Below are 20,597 nucleotides of genomic sequence, written 5' to 3'. Positions count from 1 at the left end.
ACAAGTCTCTTCATCCTAAAAGTCTAATCGAGGATGTGCTACATCGAAAAGCTAAGATCTACTAACACTTCAGAATAAGAAGTGAAGTGAAGCAGTTCTGGTTTGCTCTTGGAGAGCTCCGCCTGCTTTTCATCCTGGGTGCCCTCCTAGAAGTGGTGAGAGGGGCCCCCACAGACTGTGGAAGACCTGAGTCAGCCACCAGAGGACAGGAAAGCAGCTGTTGCAGGATCAAGTCAGGCTCCTTGGGAAGTACCTCAAACCATCCCCTCAACCCAGGGGCTCTCTGTTCAACGACACTCGGAATGAAAGGACCCAGTGCAGTCTTTTGAATCGACCGCACAACACACATGCCCCCTCACTTAAATAGGACTGTTCTCTATAAGCTTCACAGGAGCTGCAATTGTGATGACAGGCATTAAAGCTTCTGGGCATTCCATTGGCCCATTTTAACACCCACTAAAGTTTCAGTTTTGGTAAGACCATTGCAAACCAACCATTGTGGGGCAAGGGCATGAGTCTTTGCAACTAACACTGGGATTCCAGACCTGCTTTATAGGAAGGACACGAGAGTGATGGTGAAGCAGTCTGGCACCTCTGAATCCAGGACACAACAAAGTCATCAGAATAACAAAAAATAATAATAATTATTAATAATGAGAACAAACACTTATGTAGTGCCTCCTATGATGCCAGGCACCATCCTAAGCCCTTTACTTGTATTAACTCATCTAACTCTCCTCCCAAGTTTTTGCCCAAGTTCACTCAGTTGATAAGTGCAAAGCCAAGACCATACTCTGCATCTGGCTCTTGCCACGCTGCCTCTGTGGATCGGAAAGCAGCTGGTTGAGACATCTACATATACAAAGTGAAAGATGCTGTCTTATGCTTTTTCAAGTGGCCATCTTCCCCTCTTTCTATCTTCACTTTGTTACCTATCTTTTCTTCACAGAAACAGTAAGCAGCAAACCACTGAGAAAGCTAGACAGACTAGATATAGCTCATTCTTTCTTTTTACATCAACTTTCCACTATTAAAGATAAACCATCCAACCTACTCATTCAGAGCTTTCCTGGAAAATTAACAGCCTAAGTGAAGCCCTCTCTTTGAGCTCCCAGCCAACTTTTGATCAGTAGGCAGCCCCATGGCTAAGCACCGTCTGAGTACACATGTGCCAAGCTGGTCTTTATGCATGTGGAAAGCGAATGAAAGTTCCAAACAGACTGAGCCACGAGGAAGCTTATAGAAGAATCCTGGTCCCGCCTCTTCTCCGGATGCTAGTCAGTGTGATAATTCACAAGCTTCTTATCATCTCTGAGCTGCAGCTTCCCCAGAGAGAATGGCTACCTGGGTTTTCCTGAGTATCACACAGAGGAGCAAGAATGGCCCAATGGACATCCTGAGTACCTATGACTCTGGAGGTTGGTGTAAAAGTCAAGTGCAGATCTAATTCTCAAATTTCTTCTGCCGCCATTCTGAAGCCTTAATATGAGTCCTAGGAAAACAAGCCCATCATACACCAGTTTATTAATACAATATCTCCACAGAGGGCCACCCCAGCACATCTGCAATGATACTGAAGATGCTAAATTATATCAGATGTGGAAAGGTTGCAGGAACTGTGACATTTGTGGAAGAACATTACCATCGCCTTCAGACATTTCTGGGCTGATGTGTAGGGCATTTTAGTTTTCTTTGGCATGACCTGTATTAATGCAGGGGGATCACAAGGACTTGAATCAATAACAGGATACATTTCTTAACAGGAGGAATTGCTCGAAAATAGAACATGCTGCCTCGAACCTCTAAACGTATAAGCAGAGATTACACATTAAACAGGTTAAATGACTCTGAGGAGTATTGTCAAAGGGAGTCTTACTTTGAGAGAAGAAATGGCTTAGATCACTTTTGAGGTCCCTTATGTTCCCCAGCCTCTATGATTCTATAAAACTGCTCACTGAAGAAAACAAGAGTGAAATGAAAACAATTCGATTTAAATGTCACGTGAAATCATACTTTCTGTGAAACTATTTTGTTGTCATAGTTCTAAGTTTAGGAATACTAAAAATAATGATTGTGAAACATAAGAGATGCAGACTAGATGTAACAAAAGAGGTTCTATGAAGACCCTAGACAATGGAACCCAGGTCCGTAATGTCCATTCCACGCTGTCAGTGAAAAGCAATCCCTGCCTTTCACCTAAGGTGCTCTAGATACACTGAGGGCCAGAAACTGCCTATCACTGGGTTTTTTCCAGTTTGAAATGCTACAAGTGTAAAATACTGGCATACCCTTCCCATTCCTTGAAAGTGTAGGAAGGAGTCTGAGCAAAAGGATTTCAAGTATCAGTAACTTTTTAAGCTGCAGTATAGGAATTTCAGCCCAACTTCCTCACCTTGGCAGGACACCCTTCCCATCACAGGACCCAGGTGTCCAAGTGGACAAGCGGGACCTCCTGTAGCATGGCAGGTAAGTTAGAACAAGGAACCCCTCTGGGATCCACTGAGAAGCAGGGTTCCTACATCCATGCCAACCACACAGCCTCCTGAAGCACAAGCATGATTTCTAGGCACGCACGACTGCACACCCTTGTCAGAGGCCCACGGGCAGGCCTTGCCCTGGACAATGAGTAGCCAGTTTGCTAGCCTGCCTCCCAGCTGTTTCATAATTTCTGTTCAGTTATTGAAATAAGAGAGCAAAAGCCCAGCTAGAAAGCATTCAGCGTTTGTGCTGATGCTAACGACATCCGGGAATAAAGGGCTGCTCGGCCCCCCACCAGTGGCCGCTGCTCACAGGACACATTCGGATGCCTGTGGTTAATGATTAAGTGAATTAAAGGCCATTTCTCAGTAGTATCAATGAATTAACACTCCAGGCCCTGAAATGGGGGAGTTATTCTTGTTCACGGTGCTTTCTTCCGGCTGCGGACCCGCGAGTGTGGTCCTGTGGGTGGGAAGGCAGCATTCCCTGTCTCCTGCTCGCTCAGGCTGCATTCAGCTCTGAGCCCTCACCCTGAAAAGAGATGACTCAGAGCGGCAACAAAAGGCAGATAACGGGAAACAAAGATTGTCCTTTTGTGTTCAGTCTCTTCTTGAACTTATTTAGGTGCTTACTCTGCGCCAGGTACTGTTCTAAGTGTTTTGTGTGTATTAATTCATTTAATCCTTGAAACTATTACTATCTCATTTTATAAATGGGCAAAGCAAGACATAAAGAAGTCATGTTCTGCCCACGATCATAAAGGCAGTTAAGTGGCAGAGCCAGGATTCAAACCCAGGCAGTCTCTTACCGCACCCTTGACTGCCTTGTTTCTACCTTCTCAGTGAAATGGTCATTCCCCACGTATGTGTCCCTGATGCCCAGAAGCTTACTGTTCAGACATCACAAGATCTCTGTCGTCTTAGCGGTTTTTTTAGGTACTGATAGGAGAGGAAACTTGCTGCAGCCACTTGCTGGCAATGATGGGATTGTAATTATACAGTGCTGGAAATGACAGTGAAAAATACTGGTAAGAGAATCTATTGAAAAGCAGAGTTTCTCCCAGGGAAGGTCCCCTGAGGCTTGGCTGGGAAGAGGAGACTTTCCAAGGTGGTGGTTGATCCTATAAGACGAGGTACATCTGGAAGGATGAAGAATGGGTTGCCCCCTCGTGCTGGCAAGGCCAGGACTGCTGGCTAATTTAACTGCAGACGGATACCCCAGCAAGACACAATAAGAGGGGTGCATTGAGAAAAGAGCCTCCAAAAAGGGATGGAAAAGTCCAGGTTTCATAGTAAACAGGGAAGGCACGTTAGATAATTAAGGAAGCCCTACAATGGGAAAATGCTATCTATCTAGAAACCTCTTAAAACAAGAAAACTGACAACAACATTGAAATCATCAGTTCCAAAATAACAATAAAATATTCACTCAACAATGTCAGTCCACTCTTGTGTCAGGCATTGTGCTGAGTCTTCTGCAGATATGATTCCACTGACTTCTCACAACAGTCCTGCACAGTAAACAGTATCTTGATGGTGTACATAAGGAAGCTGAGGCTCAGAGAGGGGAATTTGCCCAAGGCCATGTGGCTGGAATTAGACCTTGGTCTCCACCGCTTCTCGGCTGGTGTACTTTGCCTCTACACTTATCTGCTACCCAGCCGTTTAAAAACCGTAGATATTTTTTTCTCTTAATGACATAACTGAATTCCTACTAGTATAACATTCTTCACAAAGCATGAATAAAAGCTTACCTGTTGGTACATATATTTTAATAAATTCAAGAGGGTTTTACTGCCGAACATAAAAGAGCTTAAACTTTTGGAAATTATACCTCTGACTTCAGCCAAAGGCACCCGCTCCAATAATAACTACTACTAATATTTATTCAGTGTGTTCTCAGCATTGATGCTATTCTAAGGCTTTCTATGAATTCACCCATTTATATCTCACAACAGCCCCAGGAGGTAAGTGTTACTGTTATTTCTAGTTTTACAGATGAGGAAACTGAGGCACAGAAAAGTTAAAGAACTTACATCTAATAAGGAAGATAGCCAAAATACTGTTAGCCAAAGTACTACTCTTAATAGAATTTCCCCAAAAGCTCTGTTGTCCATGGGACTTTTCAGAGCTTCAATATGTTGTCCTGTACATAGTGACTCTTAAAGAAATATGCAGCTCCCCTCTGTCCCCCCTCACTTTTTTGGTCTAAGAGAATCTGGGAGAAACTACTTAGGTTCCAAAGAATAACCTCACACACCAGTGGCTTCTCTGGTTTGGGCTCCAGCTGGCACAGCATCTATGAGACTAGCCTGGTTAGCCTGAGTGAAAGCAAATGCTAAGAGAGAATGTGGGCAAGGCTGACCACAAATGGATGCACAAGTAATTATGAAAAGTCTTCTAATCAGAAGCATGAGGTAGGGCTTGTTAACAATATTTAAACTGGATTTGTGGGGCTGGCTCAGTGGCATAGTGGTTAAGTTCACATGCTCTGCTTTGGTGGCCCGGCATTCATGGGTTCGGATCCTGGGCACAGACCTACACACTGCTCATCAAGCCACGCTGTGGCGGCATCCCACGTACACAAAAGAGAGGAAGATTGGCACAGATGTTAGCTCAGGGACAATCTTTCTCAGGCAAAAAGAGGAAGACTGGCAATGGATGTTAGCTCAGGGCCGATCCTCTTCACCAAAAACATAAATAAATAAATAAATAAATAAACAAACAAACAAACAAACTGGATTTGATAAGTCCTTCAAAAGCGAGATCTGTGCCCCTCTTGGCAGTTGACAAAGTGCTTCACAACCATTTTCCTGGTTCACTCTCAGCACAACGTTGGTGGTGGGAACAGGCTTTGTTAGCAGCCTCCCTGCAGAGCTCAGGAAGGGGGTTGTGGGGAGACCAAGGGGACCGTCAGGGCATGCAGGGCTCAGGAAGGGGATTGTGGGGAGACCAAGGGGACCGTCAGGGCATGCAGGTGATACACAGAGACCCTCAAATTCAAATCAACATCATTTCACTCCAAATCCAGATCTTCTGACTTTCTGAGCAAATTGCTTCCCTTCCTCCAAAAGAGAGAAGAAATGAATGTGTTTCTAGAGAATACTACACAAAAACTACTTTTTAAATATCTTCTTTGTTCTGACAGTAAAGAATGCTGTTATTTTACTCAACCTTTGGGGGAGGTTCTGTAGCGCTGGCCCCTTTAACTCCGTCCCTATGCTTGAATACTCGATTTTCTTTGCAAAAACATGAAACTCTCCTGGTGTTCCTTCTATGTCCTTATCAGTCTTCTTTGCTGGCTCTCCTCCCCTACTCTGAGTTCTCAGAGCTCAGGTCCAGACTCTCTTCTCTATGTATTCTTCATTACCATAAACCAATAATTTCCATTTTTTTCTATCCTCCACCCCTCTTCTAAGCTAAATCCATATAATCCAACTGCATCCTTGGTGTCACCACGGGCCACCTCATATGCATCTTAAACTCACTACTTTCCAAATTGATCTTCTCCTCCTGCTTCCGAACCTGGTCCTCCACCTGGATGCTCCAGTCCAGCATCGGGGAACCTTCTGTGACTGCCTGCTCTCCTTCACCTACACTGTCCAATCAACCACCAGGTCCTGCATCTTCTACACGCTGCATCTCTCTCAAAGGGCCTTTCTCAGTCCCCACTCCACCACCCTCCACCTGAAGCACCACAGCGTCTGGCCTGGACTAACTTGTCTCTCCTACCCACTCTCGCTTTCTTCCAATCGCTTCCCTTGCAGCAGCCAAAGTTTCACTGTAAAAACACAGTTCTGATCGTATTTCCTTGGTTGCAACACATCAATGGTTTCCCACTATTCTTAGAACAAAATTCGAAATTCCTTAACTTGGTCTATGAAGCCCTGCGGGACTGTGCCTTGGATTCCCAGCCTGGCATTCCCGCGTGCCCCTCTGCCCTCCTTCAGCTGGACACCAGGCCTCCAAGCCAGGCTAGGCTCCCACCCCTGTGGCTCACCCCCTTAGCGCACCATTCTCCACCATAGCAGTCTGGCAATGACAGTGACTGGTTATTTGGGTGTTTATTTGCCTAATGCCTGCTTCCCTCACAGATCCAGCCTTCACAAGGGCAGACGTATTCCCAGTGTCCAGCACAGTGCTTGCATAGTAGAGGTGTGCATTCACTGATTTTGTTGAATGACTGCCTATAGGAATAGGAAAAAGGTTTTAATTCCACCATACACTTTAAAAAAAAACAGTTAAGCCCAATATCCTTGAAAGCCCCAGTCACTCACAATAAACAATTAGAGGCTTATAGGGATTTCACATGTTTGGACTGCTAGGCTCTCATTTTGTACATTAGTGCTCCACTGTTACTGGCCAAGGAGACACAGATGGTAATTCTTATTTTTTTTTTTATGCTGAGGAAGATTTGCCCTGCACTAACATTTGTTGCCAATCTCCCTCTTTTTTCACTTGAGGAAGATTATCCCTGAGCTAACATCTGTGCCAATATTCCTCTACTTTGTATGTGGGACGCTGCCACAGCATGGCTGGTGAATGATGTAGGTCCGCACCTGGGATCTGAATTTGCAAACCCGGGCCACTGAAGCAGAGCATGTGGAACTTTAACCACTCGGCCACCGGGCCGGCCCTGGTGGTAATTCTTTAAAAGAAATTTCATGTGATAGAATCAAAACAGTATAATATCTTTTAGCTAGAACTGGTTGTTTTTATAACTGGATGATGTTACGATTGTCTGGTGAATTACCTGGTGGTAATTCTTTAAAAGAAATTTCATGTGATAGAACCAAAACAGTATAATATCTTTTAGCTAGAACTGGTTGTTTTTATAACTGGATGATGTTACAATTGTCTTAAAGGGCACTAAATGAGACCCAGGTGGCTTGAAAAACTTAACACAATTCTCCAAAGAATAAAACTTACTACCATGGAGGTAGGTGGTGCTCCTGGAGTCAATTTGATTCATTCCTGTGACTTAAAGACACTCTCCCCCAAATGAAGGTACAGAAGGCTCTCAGCAAATTGAAAAAAATACATAAATCACTAGTATCATTTCAAAACTCTTGAGTAGAATCAAGCATCACCACACATCTTCTGCCCAAGGTTAGTCTGAAAAGATGACCAGAGTGGAAACCCCCACACCTCTCGGCCCCTAACTCTCTGATAACTTGTATAGAACAAGCTGTGTATAGTCTAGGCCAACTGAATAAAAACACAAGAGGCTCTCTATGCACTTTTTCTCACTATTGATGGATTCATTCACCTCAGCTGGGTTTAATCGAGTTCCTGGAACTTAGTTAAAATTGTACTTCATCATTGGTCAAAAACAGAGAGTCTTACAATATTGCATTACTGTTGTATTAACTTTGTATGGTGATAGAGGGTAACTAGACTTATTGTGGTGATCACTGTGCAGTGTATACAAACGTTGAATCATGAAGTTGTACACCTGAACCCACTATCATGTTGTATGTCAATTATACTTCAGTAAAAAAAAGCTGTGAGTCTTGTACCCACCACTTAACTGACCTGAAGCCACGTCCTTTTCACGAGCTGATAAATGACTACACTCAGTTTATAGTCAAAGTCCTTCTAAGAATATACATTTACTGATTTAGAACCTAGTCAGATCCACATGGTTACCCATAAATAGCAAAGGACGGTAGGGCTTCCTCAGAAACCTCTGGAAGGAGGTGACATCCGAGATCACTGAGGAATACGAAGGCTACAACCTACGCAGCCCCATGTCACCAAAAGGGCATCTGAAGTGCCTTTATTTGGAAGTGGTAATGTATTTCCCAGGATGCCTACAAGAGCCCAGCTGACCCACAATGAAGCTAAATTTACACGTCTAACTACGGGCTTTAACTGCTCCTATGTGACAATGTGGTCCAAGTTCCTACTCAGGACACCAGAAACACAAGTCATCACCACAGGCCAGGGCAGCAGACGTGGATGCAGATCCAGCAGGAGCAAGATGCGGGAGAGGAGTTCCTGGTGGCAGGGACAGTCATTACTTAAGGGTTCAGAATTTACAGCCATCTGAGTATTCAGTATTTCTTTTTCGTTTCTATTGAGCAATAGGGGCAAGATAAAGGATCAAAAGATAAAGCCGGTATAACCTCCTGCTGCCCTGTGGTCACAGTGTTCCTGCTTCTGGGGAGAAGCCGGGGCTCATGCACATTGGTGCAGAGGGCACAGTGCATGCAGCTGTCTTCTGCACAAGCGGGAACTTAGAGGGCATGTCCCTGTGGTTACACGTGTCCCTCTGAGTCTGAACTCTGACTTGCATCCAAGGTAGAGGCTCCAGAAAATGCCACAAAAGAAGAGACACGAGGAAGCCTCTGTAGCTCTGACTGGGAGCATGAGAGCCAGAACCCCGCTCAAAGATGAGCACCTGCTGGGTGCAGCTTCTTTGCCCTTGCTCAGAAACCCTTCAATTCTCAGGGTAATAGGCCACAGAAGCAGAGGCATTGGAAAGAATATGGAAAAGCATGCTGACCATGGCTTATCAGCAGAGAGGCCAGACAGATGCTGTGACAGCACCTGGGCTCAGCAGTTGGATCCCTTGGATTTGAAACCTCTCAAGCTGTGTGACCTTTAGCAAATTATTAACCTCTCTGAGACTCAGCTGCATTATCTTTTGAATGGGGGTTACTGTGAGGACTACATCAGCCAATTCACATAAAGTGCTGAACAGACTACCTGTCTTGTGGCAGGTGTTCATAACTGTCAGAAATGACTATTCTAACAACTTGATGAAAAAACATAAATTCAAATAAATAATGCCAGGTAAGAAGGGAAAAAAAAAACAAAAAATAAAAACAAAACAATACAATGCATCCTCTGAAAAGACTTTGCACTAATTGAGGATCGAGGTCCAAGGGGCCAAGAGTTCTTATGTTAAAACTAAAAAAAAAAAAAAGGAAATTCATGTAAGTGTGTGTGTGTGCCCACATGCATGTTTGCATTCTTGAGTATTGTAAGTGCTTTATGGGATGTCAGTGGGAATTTTCTAGGGTTACATGGTAACTGCCTTTAGCTTGAAACTAAGTGTAACAAATCACTTGGCAAAGATCCCACTGACTAAGGCAGATGGTCCGGTTTCCTTCCAGGATTTGACGTTCCAATGAGGTGGCAGCCTTGGGAAATGCTCCTGGAAGGAATAAACCACAAGCCAGGAAAAGAGCAGGGAAGGTAGGACTCGGGAGCAGAGCCTGCGGGGGCACTGCTTAGCTGGAGGGAGAGGGTGGATCAGAAGTCTAAAGGAGCAAAGCTTGGATCCAAACAGCAGAGGCCTTTGGTCCTGAGGACACCTGAGAGAGTGGAGGACATGGCGTGGCTCCAGGCTGGGGGCAGCAAGGAGATGACACCAGGGCATAGCTGCAGGGAATGTCAGTCTGTGCCCAGGAGAGTAACCAGAGGTGGTGCAGGCACCTCCACGGCTACACTTCATACTCCACTTCTGAGAGCCGCCTGATGAACACCCACACCTGCCTTCACCCTGCCTCTGCCCGCTTCTTTGAAGGTTCTGCCCCACAGCCCTGCAGTGCCTCTGTCTACTACAGCATAATCTTAGAATAGAAGGAGGTGAACGCCAAACTTCTCCTGTGCTGAGCCTTCTTCACACTGACAGCGTTACAGACTTATGTACTTAGATTGCAAAGGGCTTCACTTGCCTGCTGCTGTTGGCAGAAGCCTACAAGGTCCTATTCTGAGGATCACAGTTCGAGGCTCTGGCACGTACCTACACTTACCGTCTCAGGGCTTGCGTGGACTTTGGGATCAGGGAGACCAGGGTGTGAATCCTGCCCTTGCAATTACTGGCCCTGCGACACAGCACCAATTACTTCCCCTCCCTGATCCTCGGTTTCCTCTGTTAAATGGGGATTATATGTGTTTTGCATCCGAGATGATGGATATATGCAAAGAGATAATGACAGTAGATGAGATCCTAGACATAAGCAGAGCACCCTATCCAGTACCTGGCACACAGAAGTCACTCAGTAATTGCAACTGTTGGTATCATTGTTGCTGGTCGGCACACTAATATTCCAGGGACATAATGAGCTTGAGGAGATTTACTGCAAACTGGAACTGAGGCCCTCACTGATTTAAACCAGGGAAGCTGGGCCTGGATGTGCCATTTAAAAAGCAATCTGTTCCTGGTGTCTGCAATTTACCGCCCTCTAACCACAGCAGCCACCTGACAAAGCAAGTGAATTGCTGTAAACCGTTAATGAGGAGCAAGACGGTGTTTGGGAAAACTGTAAAATTACTGCCCCATTACCGGGCAGCTAGTTAACCTTTCCTCTGCCATCCAACTTCCCCAAAGCTATGCCCTCTCAGGGTCTGAATTGTCTAGAGGCTTTGATTTATCTGGCAGAGGAAGGAGGCCTCAGAGCAAGGCTCTGGGAAAGAGGCTTCAATAATGATCTGTAAGACCACAAGGTGAGAGCCTCGCCCAGGACAAGCCATGCAGGAAAGTGTGCTTGCATGTGGTTTCCCACAGAGATGACAGCAATGCCTGCCGGTGAAGGCAAGTGTTGCCCCCAAACTGGAGGACCGGCCCTGGGTACCAAACGGTGTGTGTGTGTGGAAGGACTTGGGAAATGCTTTCCCCGGTGTTCAGAGGAGTAACAAAGGAGTATCAAGAGGCAGGCCCTGCTTTTCCATACTTGACATTTCTCTGTGGTCTAGTTAACACCTATATTTCACCTCTCAATCACTGCCTCATTCATTTGTATATTAATTCATTCATTCCATGAATATTTTTGAGGCATCTACTGTGTGCTCGGCAATGTTCTAGGCAGGAGAGACACATAATGTAGAGATACATCAGGGATACAAGAGACAAAATCCCCTGTCCTCAGGGAGCTTACGTTCCAGTGTTAGACACAGGGCAGTACACACAGAGTATGTGTGAAGGTGATAGGAGCATGTCAAAATAATAAAGCAGGGAGGGCAACAGGACATGCTGGAGGGAGTGGGTGTGAGGAGGTGACATTTAAGTAAGACTTGAAGGGGCTGAGGCCTCCACCTGCTTTTCTGAAGTGACTACAGCAAGGTCACACCCCCGCCCCAAGCAAGGGAGGTCCTCTGCTTGTAAGGGCATTCAGGCCTCGTGCCCCCTTGCAGTTAAGGTGTGTGTCCTCCGAGCACCGACTCAAGGGTGGGATCGGGCCCAGTGGGTACCCAGGAAGCGACCCCAGCCACGGGATGTGGGCGCAGAGGTGGCCCGCGCAAGCCAGGCCTCACCTCCTCCAGCCGCCGCCGCTGCTCCTTCTGCTCCTCGATGCGCTTCTGGCGCTCAGCCAGCAGCTGCCGCTTGTGCTCCTCGTTCTCCCGCTGCTGCTGCTCCAGCTGCTGCCGCCGCAGGGCCTCAGACCGCTCCTTGTTGGCCAGCTGCAGCCTCAGGAAGTCCCGCCGCAGCGTCGACTCCCCCGGCAGGTTCAGAATGGAGCTGTGGGCAGGAGAGAGAGGTGAGGATCCCACACGGGGCAAGGGCCATCACTACCTGGGTCCTGGAGAGGAGAGCAGGGCAAATAACTCTCCCATGTGTGGGGAAGGAAGCCACACGATCAAGCACAGGCTCTTAGATCCTCCGCGAATTACATCACTCACCCCCGGAAGAAACAGAGTCAAGGCAAGAGACTAGTGTCCAGCTGCCTTTCAGTGTGACTACTGCATACACATGCTGTCTCCATCCTGGAGGGACGTCACATCCTAGAGTCATCACCTCTCTCCAGGACCATCCACACTGCTCCCTCACTCTTGTGACATGGCAAAGATCTGTTTCTAAAGGCTTTGGTGACTGTGCAAGCCCTGAGCCCCAGACCATCTTATTTTCACTTTTAAGAAAGGCAAGAGCAAAGCCAGCATATAAAAATGACCCATCAAGAGCAGTAAGGAAGCCTACTCTCCCTGGACGAGTACATCACCCTCACCCACATCACCTCCTTGACTCCTCCAACCCCAGGAGGCAAAGGGCAGGCATGACAAGACAGGGAGAGGAAGTGCCAGAGTCAAGGCTGACACAGATCCAGAACTTGAACCCAAGTCGGCCAAGTCCAAGAGTTCAGGGCTTGCCTCACCACACACTGTTAATTGGTTCTGGCCACAGAGGGTGCACCTGGGACTTCAGCTCAGCTTACTGATTCCTAGATTCTGTTTAAGCACCATGGGCCTCAATTTCCTCATCTGTAAAACAGTGGTTGTGCATCATGTGCATGTGTGCGTGTGTGTGTGACAGAACGAGGGACAGAAAACACCGTAACCAAACTCCAACTACTTCACTGGAGGTCCAGGGCCGCCCTACTCTCATCTAACTGCAGGCGGACAACTCAGAGTTACAGACTCAGCTGTGCAGAGAAGCCTCACAGGGAGGTGGGAAATGGCCCCTATTTGTTCTTACAAACCCAGCCCTTTTAATCTTTCTGGCAGCTTCCACCTGTGATAAACCCATTAAATAATTACTGAGCACCCACTAAGTAGCAGGCACTATAACAGGCTCTAGTGGATACAGCAGTAGCTAAACAAATTCTCTCTCGAGTTATCTTCTTGTGGGGAAGAGAGGTAATTAGACAAATAATGAGACAGGCAGACACATTATTACAAGTAACATAATTTCAGGTATTTATAGGCTCTATAGAAGACAAAAAATGTAACAATTTAAGAGTGATGGTGGCAGGTCACTGGGGCAAGGATCATGGGTTCTGCTTTAGGTGGGGTGATCAGAGAAGACCTATCTGAGGAGGTGACAGCTGAGCCAAGACTCAAATGATGAAGAGTCAGTCCCGCAAAGAGGTAGGGGAAGAACCTCAGGCAGAAGGAAAAGCAAGTTTAGGGGCCTGTGGTGGGACCAGGTGTGCCCTCTTTGAAGAAATGAACCCCCGCTGGTCTTCCCAGAGCAGAGTGAATGAGAGGGAGAGTGGTGCAAGAGGAGGTCGGAGAGACAGGACAGACGGGTGAAGCGTGGGGCCATGGAAGCCATGCATAGCAAGCTTATAAGCAGGAGAGTAACATGATTGAATTTGCTTGGCTGATGAATGGACAACAGTCCACAGCGGGTATGAGGGCAAGCAAGGCCACCAGTTGTGCTGCTACTGCGGTGGCCTAGGGTAGGAGCAGTGGGGATGGAGGCTGGGAAAAGTGTTCGGGGATACAGTTAACGAAACCTGTTGATGGAGCTAATGTGTGGAGTGAGGGATGACTTGCAGGTTTGGTCTTGGCACCTGGGCAGTGGTGGTGACACAGACTGGGATGGGGAATGCTGGGGGAGGAGCAGGTTCGGTGGCAGCTGACGAGGGATCATTCTGTTTTGGAGAGTAGTTAGTGTGCCATGTGAGATACCGCCATAACGTGACATAAAAAGGCTTCTTTCATGACATTCCATAGACAATGCTGGGTTTCTCCTAGCAAGCCTCCCCTAAAACTTACAGACTTTGTGTAGAACTCTCAAATAAACCCCAAATGACAGCGCTTATCTGCACAGGCCACATGCTCTGTGCAAGGTGGTGGGGCTTGGAGAACCCAGCTCACATGCACACAAGGATGCTCCATCAATTATTAATTAATGTTGAATCACTGTCAGGCGATCTGGGCTGTATTAGTGACTCAGTCATTAACTCAGTGTGTGACCTGGTTGCCATCCTTTGGCTGTTACCTCATTTCTAAAATGAGATAACCATTGTTCCTTTCTACTTTTCAGGATTTCATGAAGATTAATTGCATGTGTCCATAAAACAGGACTTGGACTATAATCTTCAATGTGATGTCATGACATGTTACAATTATAGAAGTGTTAAGGCATGACTAGGTCGGCCCACTAAGTGACTCATGCAGTTTAGGACGTATCAGTTACAACAGAGTTTCTCAGTTCTAAGGATAGAGATCAGACAGGCTGACACGACCATCTGGGTGACCTCTGGAAAACATAGTGTGTAACTTCTCTGAAAGCAGGACATCTGGTGCTTTGCCTTACAAGAAGGTTCATTTTCCATGTCACCACCTGACAATCATCACCTCTATGCAGCTAAACTGGAGGTGGCTAACATGTTAAAGATCAGGTGGAAGGAAAGAATTCTCCTTCAGTAGTTGACCTTGAAAATTCCCAGGGCAGGTGAAGAGAGACAACCTGATGGCCCTGTAAGCTCAGTGCTGCCCTCTCTTGGCAGTTGGGCAATAATCCAGCCTGGTAGGTCTGAGCTAGCTCAGAATGAACCCACTAGCTCCTTCCTGCAGCAGTGGCTGTGCCAGCCTTTCCCCCGGTCACGAAGCTCTGCCTCAGCAGTACAGGAACCGCTCCTCCTCCTGAAGCATTGGGGTCCCCTTCTTGGATGGCTAGAGGATGGGGACCTAAATACCCTGGTGACCCTTCTGCTTATGCATTTTCCCCAATAAGTCTCACTTCACATGTTCAGTGCACCTGCCATGGTGTGCGAGCCTGCACTCCTTTCTCACCAAACTGCCGCCAGCTGAATTCTCCCGAAAGAGACATCTTAGCAGTGTGAGCACATCGGCCTTAATTATTTATAAACACAGACTAGAAGAAAGTCGGAATCAAAGTCAAGTGAAACGCAAAATGGAGAGGCAACAATAATAAAGCAGCACTTGATTCTGGGGTCCAACATGGGACAACCAGAACGGGCATAAAAGTTTCTACTTAGGGTTCACCTCTGGAGTGTAATTTGACTTCCTGGAAATCACTTCCTCTTGGATTTGGCTGGAGAGAAAATACCAAGGCATGTGACAAGGACACTGGCTGCCCTAATGGGCTTCTCAAAGATAGGAGGTAATGAACTGAGTAACTCAAGTCCAAAAATACCACTTAAGTCCCCAGAAAGTTGCAGTTTTAGGTACTTTCAGTCCCGTATTACCCAGATAATTGTCTCCTGCCCATTCTATACATTACCTACATGAGGAAACAAGGTCTTAGAATAGAGACCATAAATCTTGGGAGACAAGATAAAGAATATGCTGATTTCCATGTTTTCGTAAGAATCTGCCTAGAGAAATTTTCCCAAATTAATAAGTATGTTTGTGGGCAATAAATTAAGTAAGACCACTCTGCTGGATTCTTAAAAATGAACCTATAAATCAAAAGGAAGTGAATGTCACACAAGCACAATCCAGAATGTGGAAAGAAGAAGACTGGGCTCTTATTCTCCTACCTGGGCTCTCCTGAGTCATTCTCCTCCTCTTCTTCCTCACTTCCGCTGTACTCATACTCGGTCTCATCTAAAGAGAGACTCACAGAATGTCAGTGCACAAAAAGATACTACAGCTCAGCAAAGCCCACCCTCTACGTTTTATCTATAAGTAAATGAGGCCAAAGAGTGGTAGCTAACGCTGACCTGGGACAGGCTCCAGGCCTCCTGACTTGTGCGCCAACAGTTCAAGATTCAACAGATTCAAGTCCATGGAATTAATCCCATCCAAGATTGTCCCCACTGACTCTAGATATCTGTCCCTAACACCTGGCGTTCACATGAAAGTGGAGACAAGGAACTGACAAATAACTTTATACTCCCATTATAGGACCACCTAAACCAATCTTTTATTGGCCTGCTGTTAACTTATTGATGGCATTAATCATTTTTTTAAGTAGGAGTTTTATTATGACTTACATGGATTCAGAAATTGCCTTTAGATATTTTGATAAATACCAGAAAGAAACTTTTGACAATATGTGCTATTAAAAATATAGAGTTAAATGTGTTTTGATTGACCCACTGGGGACATTCATTTAATTCAGTAACATACTAAGCAGGTTAACATGCAATAATGAATAAGACTGAGTCTTTGATTTGGAGGAGATCAGAATCCAATGGGCAAGATGGACAAGTAAATAATCAGAGTCCCCATGATTGTGAAGAAAGGGGACTAATCTTTACTGGGTGTCTCCCACACCAGTCACCATGCTAGGTACTGTGTTCTCTCATTTATTTCTCATAAAAACCCATTTTTCAAGCGAAGATACTGAGATTATAAGAAGTTAAGTGATATGAACAATGTTATCTTATTAAGATGGAATTTTCACTTAAAATTCAATCCAGAACTTATCCAACTTTAAAACTAGTGTTCTTTCCAACATATTATATGCTAAATAGAAGTAAATAAAAAGAGCAATAAGATATTAGGGAAAAGAGCAGCTAAGTCCACTGGGCATAATTAAGGGAGAGAACAGTGAAGTGTTTGAGGGAAAAATGAGTTGGGCCTTGGAAGGTCAGTGCCCTTTTCCAGGCAGATGGCAGCTGAAAGTGGTGGGAAAGGGGCATTCTAAGCAACATAACCACCTGAGTAAGGCTGACAGCATTACAGTGCATGCCATGTTCAGGAAACAGTGAGTCGTGAGTCACTAGATGTCTGGGTGAGAGAAAAGCAGATGGAGTGAGAAGGCCAGCAGGTCTGATATAGCTTGCTGATCCTTATGTAAACCATGCTGAGGACTTTTCTGTGAGCAATGGGGAGCCTTTGGAGGAGCTTTTAATTTTAAGCAAGGGAAGTTGTCACATTACTATTATCCCTTCACAGCTGTGGGTTAGTAATTACAACTTTGAAGACATGTGTGAACCCCTAGAAAGGAACTGAAACTGCAATTTGGTTATGTTACCACCAGGAGGCAGCAGTCACATGATGAGAACTACTGAATTTGATCATAAACTTAAACATGCTTTGCCTTCCATACTATTTAGCCATTAAAGGGATGATGAAAGGAAGCCAAAAGCATGATGAGTCAAGAGTATTTTTTTAAATCACAAATTAGCTTCATATTTTTAGTTATGAAGTTTTCAGGCTACTTATTTTTTAACTATTATTTCACCAAAATGTAAAAAACCTTCATAAAGTGTTTCAATAATCCAGATCGAAAGTTTAATATTCCAAACTTTCCTGAGATGAATCAACACAGAATTCAAAGAAAAATGCAGACATTTTATCTATTAAAAGAAATTACAGCAAGGAAAAGAAGCACACAACTAATCCAATTATTTCTACTCTCTAGGGTAAAACTTTCATTTGTCAGGCTCCTCAACTGTAATACTTCACCAGAATCTGGTTTCATTGCTTTTATATTACTGGCTTAAATCAGTATGCATCAACATATCTTAAGGAAGAAATAATATCAGGTAAAAAAAAATCATAAAGCAATACACATTAAAATTGTTTGATTCTACCAAAAGCTGGTCTTAGAGCTACTAAGAGAGTGAAAAAGTATTGGAGCAAGTTAAGTCATTGGTCAAACTGAGCAAATGGAATGAGATCTCATTTGATCAATACTCTTTCTTGGGGAGCAGATAAAAATGAGGGCTTCTGGTGGCTCTAAGCCTAAACAGAATCAGGTTCCTTAAATCACCCTATAACTCTTGAGTACACCGACCACCAAGAATCTTACTCTTCTACTCTGCAGAGAAGGAATGCACTAAAAATAGTCTATCTTCATGGGATGGTGAGTTCCCAGTCACATTCCAGAGTTTGTGCCAAAAAAATGTGAAAACAACCCAAGGCACAAACTTTACCCATGCTTACTCACAGGTCAGAGGCAGAGAGGTCGCAAATTCTCAGAAAGTAATCCTGAGTAGTGCTGAAAAAGTATAGGTCAATGAAGAATTGTCTAAATAAGAATAGCTAATATTTATTGAGTACGTCTATGTGCCAGACAGTGTATTAAGCATTTTACATGCATTATCTCATTTAATCTTTGCAACAATGCCAAGAAATACTAATTATTATTACACCCCCACTCCTATTTTAAAGATGAGAAAACTGGGGTGAAGTTCACATAACTGTGAAGGGGTAGAGCTAGAATTTGAACTCAGAATTTGAGTCTGAAAACAAAAGTCTGAGTACTTAACCTCCCTGAGCCCTCTGCTGATCTGACCTCTGCCCAACCTTGACCCCTCCACTGCCCCCTGCCCCACCCCTAGGTCCCTGCTCATACCCTGCCACATTACAGATATTAACTGCAGGGGCAAAGAAGAAGAGAAATTCAAATAAAAGGAGAGCACCCCCTGCCCTGTGCTGCCCACGCCCTTGCTCCCTCACCCCCTCTGGCTTATGAGGAACAGAGGAGAAAGGTGGGGAGAATAGGAGCGAGGAAAAGCACATCACCGTGTACCTCCCATCCTCCATCCCTAGCCTCCCCTCTCCTCTCCACTCCCCGCACGCTCAGTGCGCACCTTGCGGTCTATCCTGCCCCCTCACTGTCATCCTCTCGCCAGCTGCCCCCTCCCACTCCCACTCAAGGAGAACCCACCCTGTCTGTCCTCTGCATCTCCCTCTTTCCTTCCCATACCACAACCTTCCTGACCTCCCTACCCAACTAGTCATAGAACCTGCCCCCGACCACGGAATTTTTCACCTTGGTCAGGATGCTAGTCAAGGAATTTTGAGTCATTATTCAAATAACTAGAGTACTGCCTCAGGACCTCAAGTCTGGACTCATGTCCTTGCCAGTGATGCAGTGAAAAGACAGCGTGGTATAGCTGCTAGAGCCATCGACATAAGAGTTTCTGAATCTACAAAATAAAGAAGTGCGCTAAATGATCTTCTAACTCAAAATTCAATGTTCCACATAGCAATCCTGGCAACCTCTTTTATATCAATCTTGACTATGAACATTCATTCTGACTTCTTAATCACTAAATTAGAAATGAGCCTCAGAGCATGAAAACTTAAACACTGCAGACTGCCAGTACAAAAAAATATGCCAACTAGATTTTTTTTTTAGGTTGTCTGTCTTCTGTAGATTTTTAGTCTTCTAAACATGAATATTCATTTGAATTAAGAAAATCACTTATCATATTAAACCACTTCATAGTATCACTCAACATCACCTTTTGTTCAGTGCCCGGAAGAGGTAATATTTCTCTCAGTTCTATTCTTTCATGGGGATTCTATTCCAGCAGTCTCACTCCACTGAAGCCCACAGGCTGCGATCTCAGAGGCAGCCCCTCTCGCTAAAGAAGAATGCAGGCACATTTGAAGTCCCCACAGTCACCTCGGAATACATCAAGAGCCCATGACTCACTCCATCTTTTGTTTCCTTTGCTGAAATACAAATGCGCTGCTAACCTTTCTCTCCTCGCTTCTTCTTTGTTCTATCGATATGGTCCTTGAGTTGAATGCGGACCTGTCGCTCATTAGGTTGGTCTCGTATAAATGGATGCTTCATCAGTTGTTCTGTGGCTGGTCGCTGGCTGTGGTTCTTTACCAAACAGCTCTCAATAAATGACTGGAATTTTTTTGACCTGCCAAACAGAAGAGAGGAACCCACAGATAAAAAGGCAATCCAAAGAAAAGCAAACTCACATTGTCTGAAATGCTACAATGAAAAAAAACAGTCGGTCCAATCAGCCAAGATAGGGATCAACCAATCACAAAGTAGGTGTAGCCCTTTATTAGGCACAACAGGGCTCAAAGGCATCATCACCATCAACAGACAATTCAGGCAATTCAGGTAATTACAGACAGGAAAGCATTTTTGCACAGTTTATACATAATGTCACGCAGAAGACCAAAAGGAATCAGAGGAGAGAAAGACCCCCACGGGAATCATCCCTGGAAGGTCTACTGGAATGAGGGAACCAGAGCTGGGCCCCAAAGAATTAGGAGAAAATTACTCTGGAGAAGGGGTAGTTCAGGGAAGCAGGAAAACAGTAAGTAACTGGAGCAGGGGGCAAGCCCACTCCACGTCAGGGGACACTGAGGTGAGCTGTCTAAACGAGGCAGGAAATGCAAGCCTGGAAATGCAAAGCCAAGGTGGGACAGGTGAGTGAGGGGGAGGACATTTTGTAGAAATGAGCAAGATTCTCCTACGGTAAAGGGACCTGATTAGGCAAATTTTTTAACTGGTAATTTCAGAATCACTTTTGAACTTTGCTTTCCAATTAGTAAGAACAGGATGTATGTGTGTTTGCTATCAACCCAAGGACTCGGAAATTTAACTTTAAGGGACTAAGTTCATACCCAGAGGCAAATTTATCTTTCTCTAGAAAGGCACTATTTCCTCAAAGATAACACACAGAGACACATAGGGGCAGAGGAGAGCTGGTGAGAGATACCATACCAAGAATTAGGGCAGTAAGTCCACAATGTGGTAGAAACTAATGGTGG

At 45.1% G+C, this 20,597-nt stretch overlaps 1 protein-coding gene across 2 annotated transcripts in view; it reads right to left on the bottom strand.

Moving 5' to 3' along the window:
- The window catches only part of TNIK (TRAF2 and NCK interacting kinase), a 389,733-nt gene that overhangs the window by 94,533 nt on the left and 274,603 nt on the right, over positions 1–20,597 (bottom strand). For both annotated transcript variants that reach the window (XM_004424740.3, XM_087440033.1), the window contains exons 10-12: positions 19,557–19,732; positions 15,656–15,722; positions 11,742–11,946 (exon numbers count right to left, since the gene is read on the bottom strand). In XM_004424740.3, the coding sequence (XP_004424797.1) occupies positions 11,742–11,946; positions 15,656–15,722; positions 19,557–19,732 (448 nt within the window). The remainder of the gene's footprint in view (positions 1–11,741; positions 11,947–15,655; positions 15,723–19,556; positions 19,733–20,597) is intronic.

The sequence above is a fragment of the Ceratotherium simum genome, chromosome 15 (assembly GCF_057802395.1).
Source record: "Ceratotherium simum simum isolate JZ-2026a chromosome 15, ASM5780239v1, whole genome shotgun sequence".
NCBI classification, from domain to species: Eukaryota; Metazoa; Chordata; class Mammalia; order Perissodactyla; family Rhinocerotidae; genus Ceratotherium; species Ceratotherium simum.
Note: the sequence above shows the minus strand (reverse complement) of the source record. Positions and strands in the feature narration are given on the sequence as shown.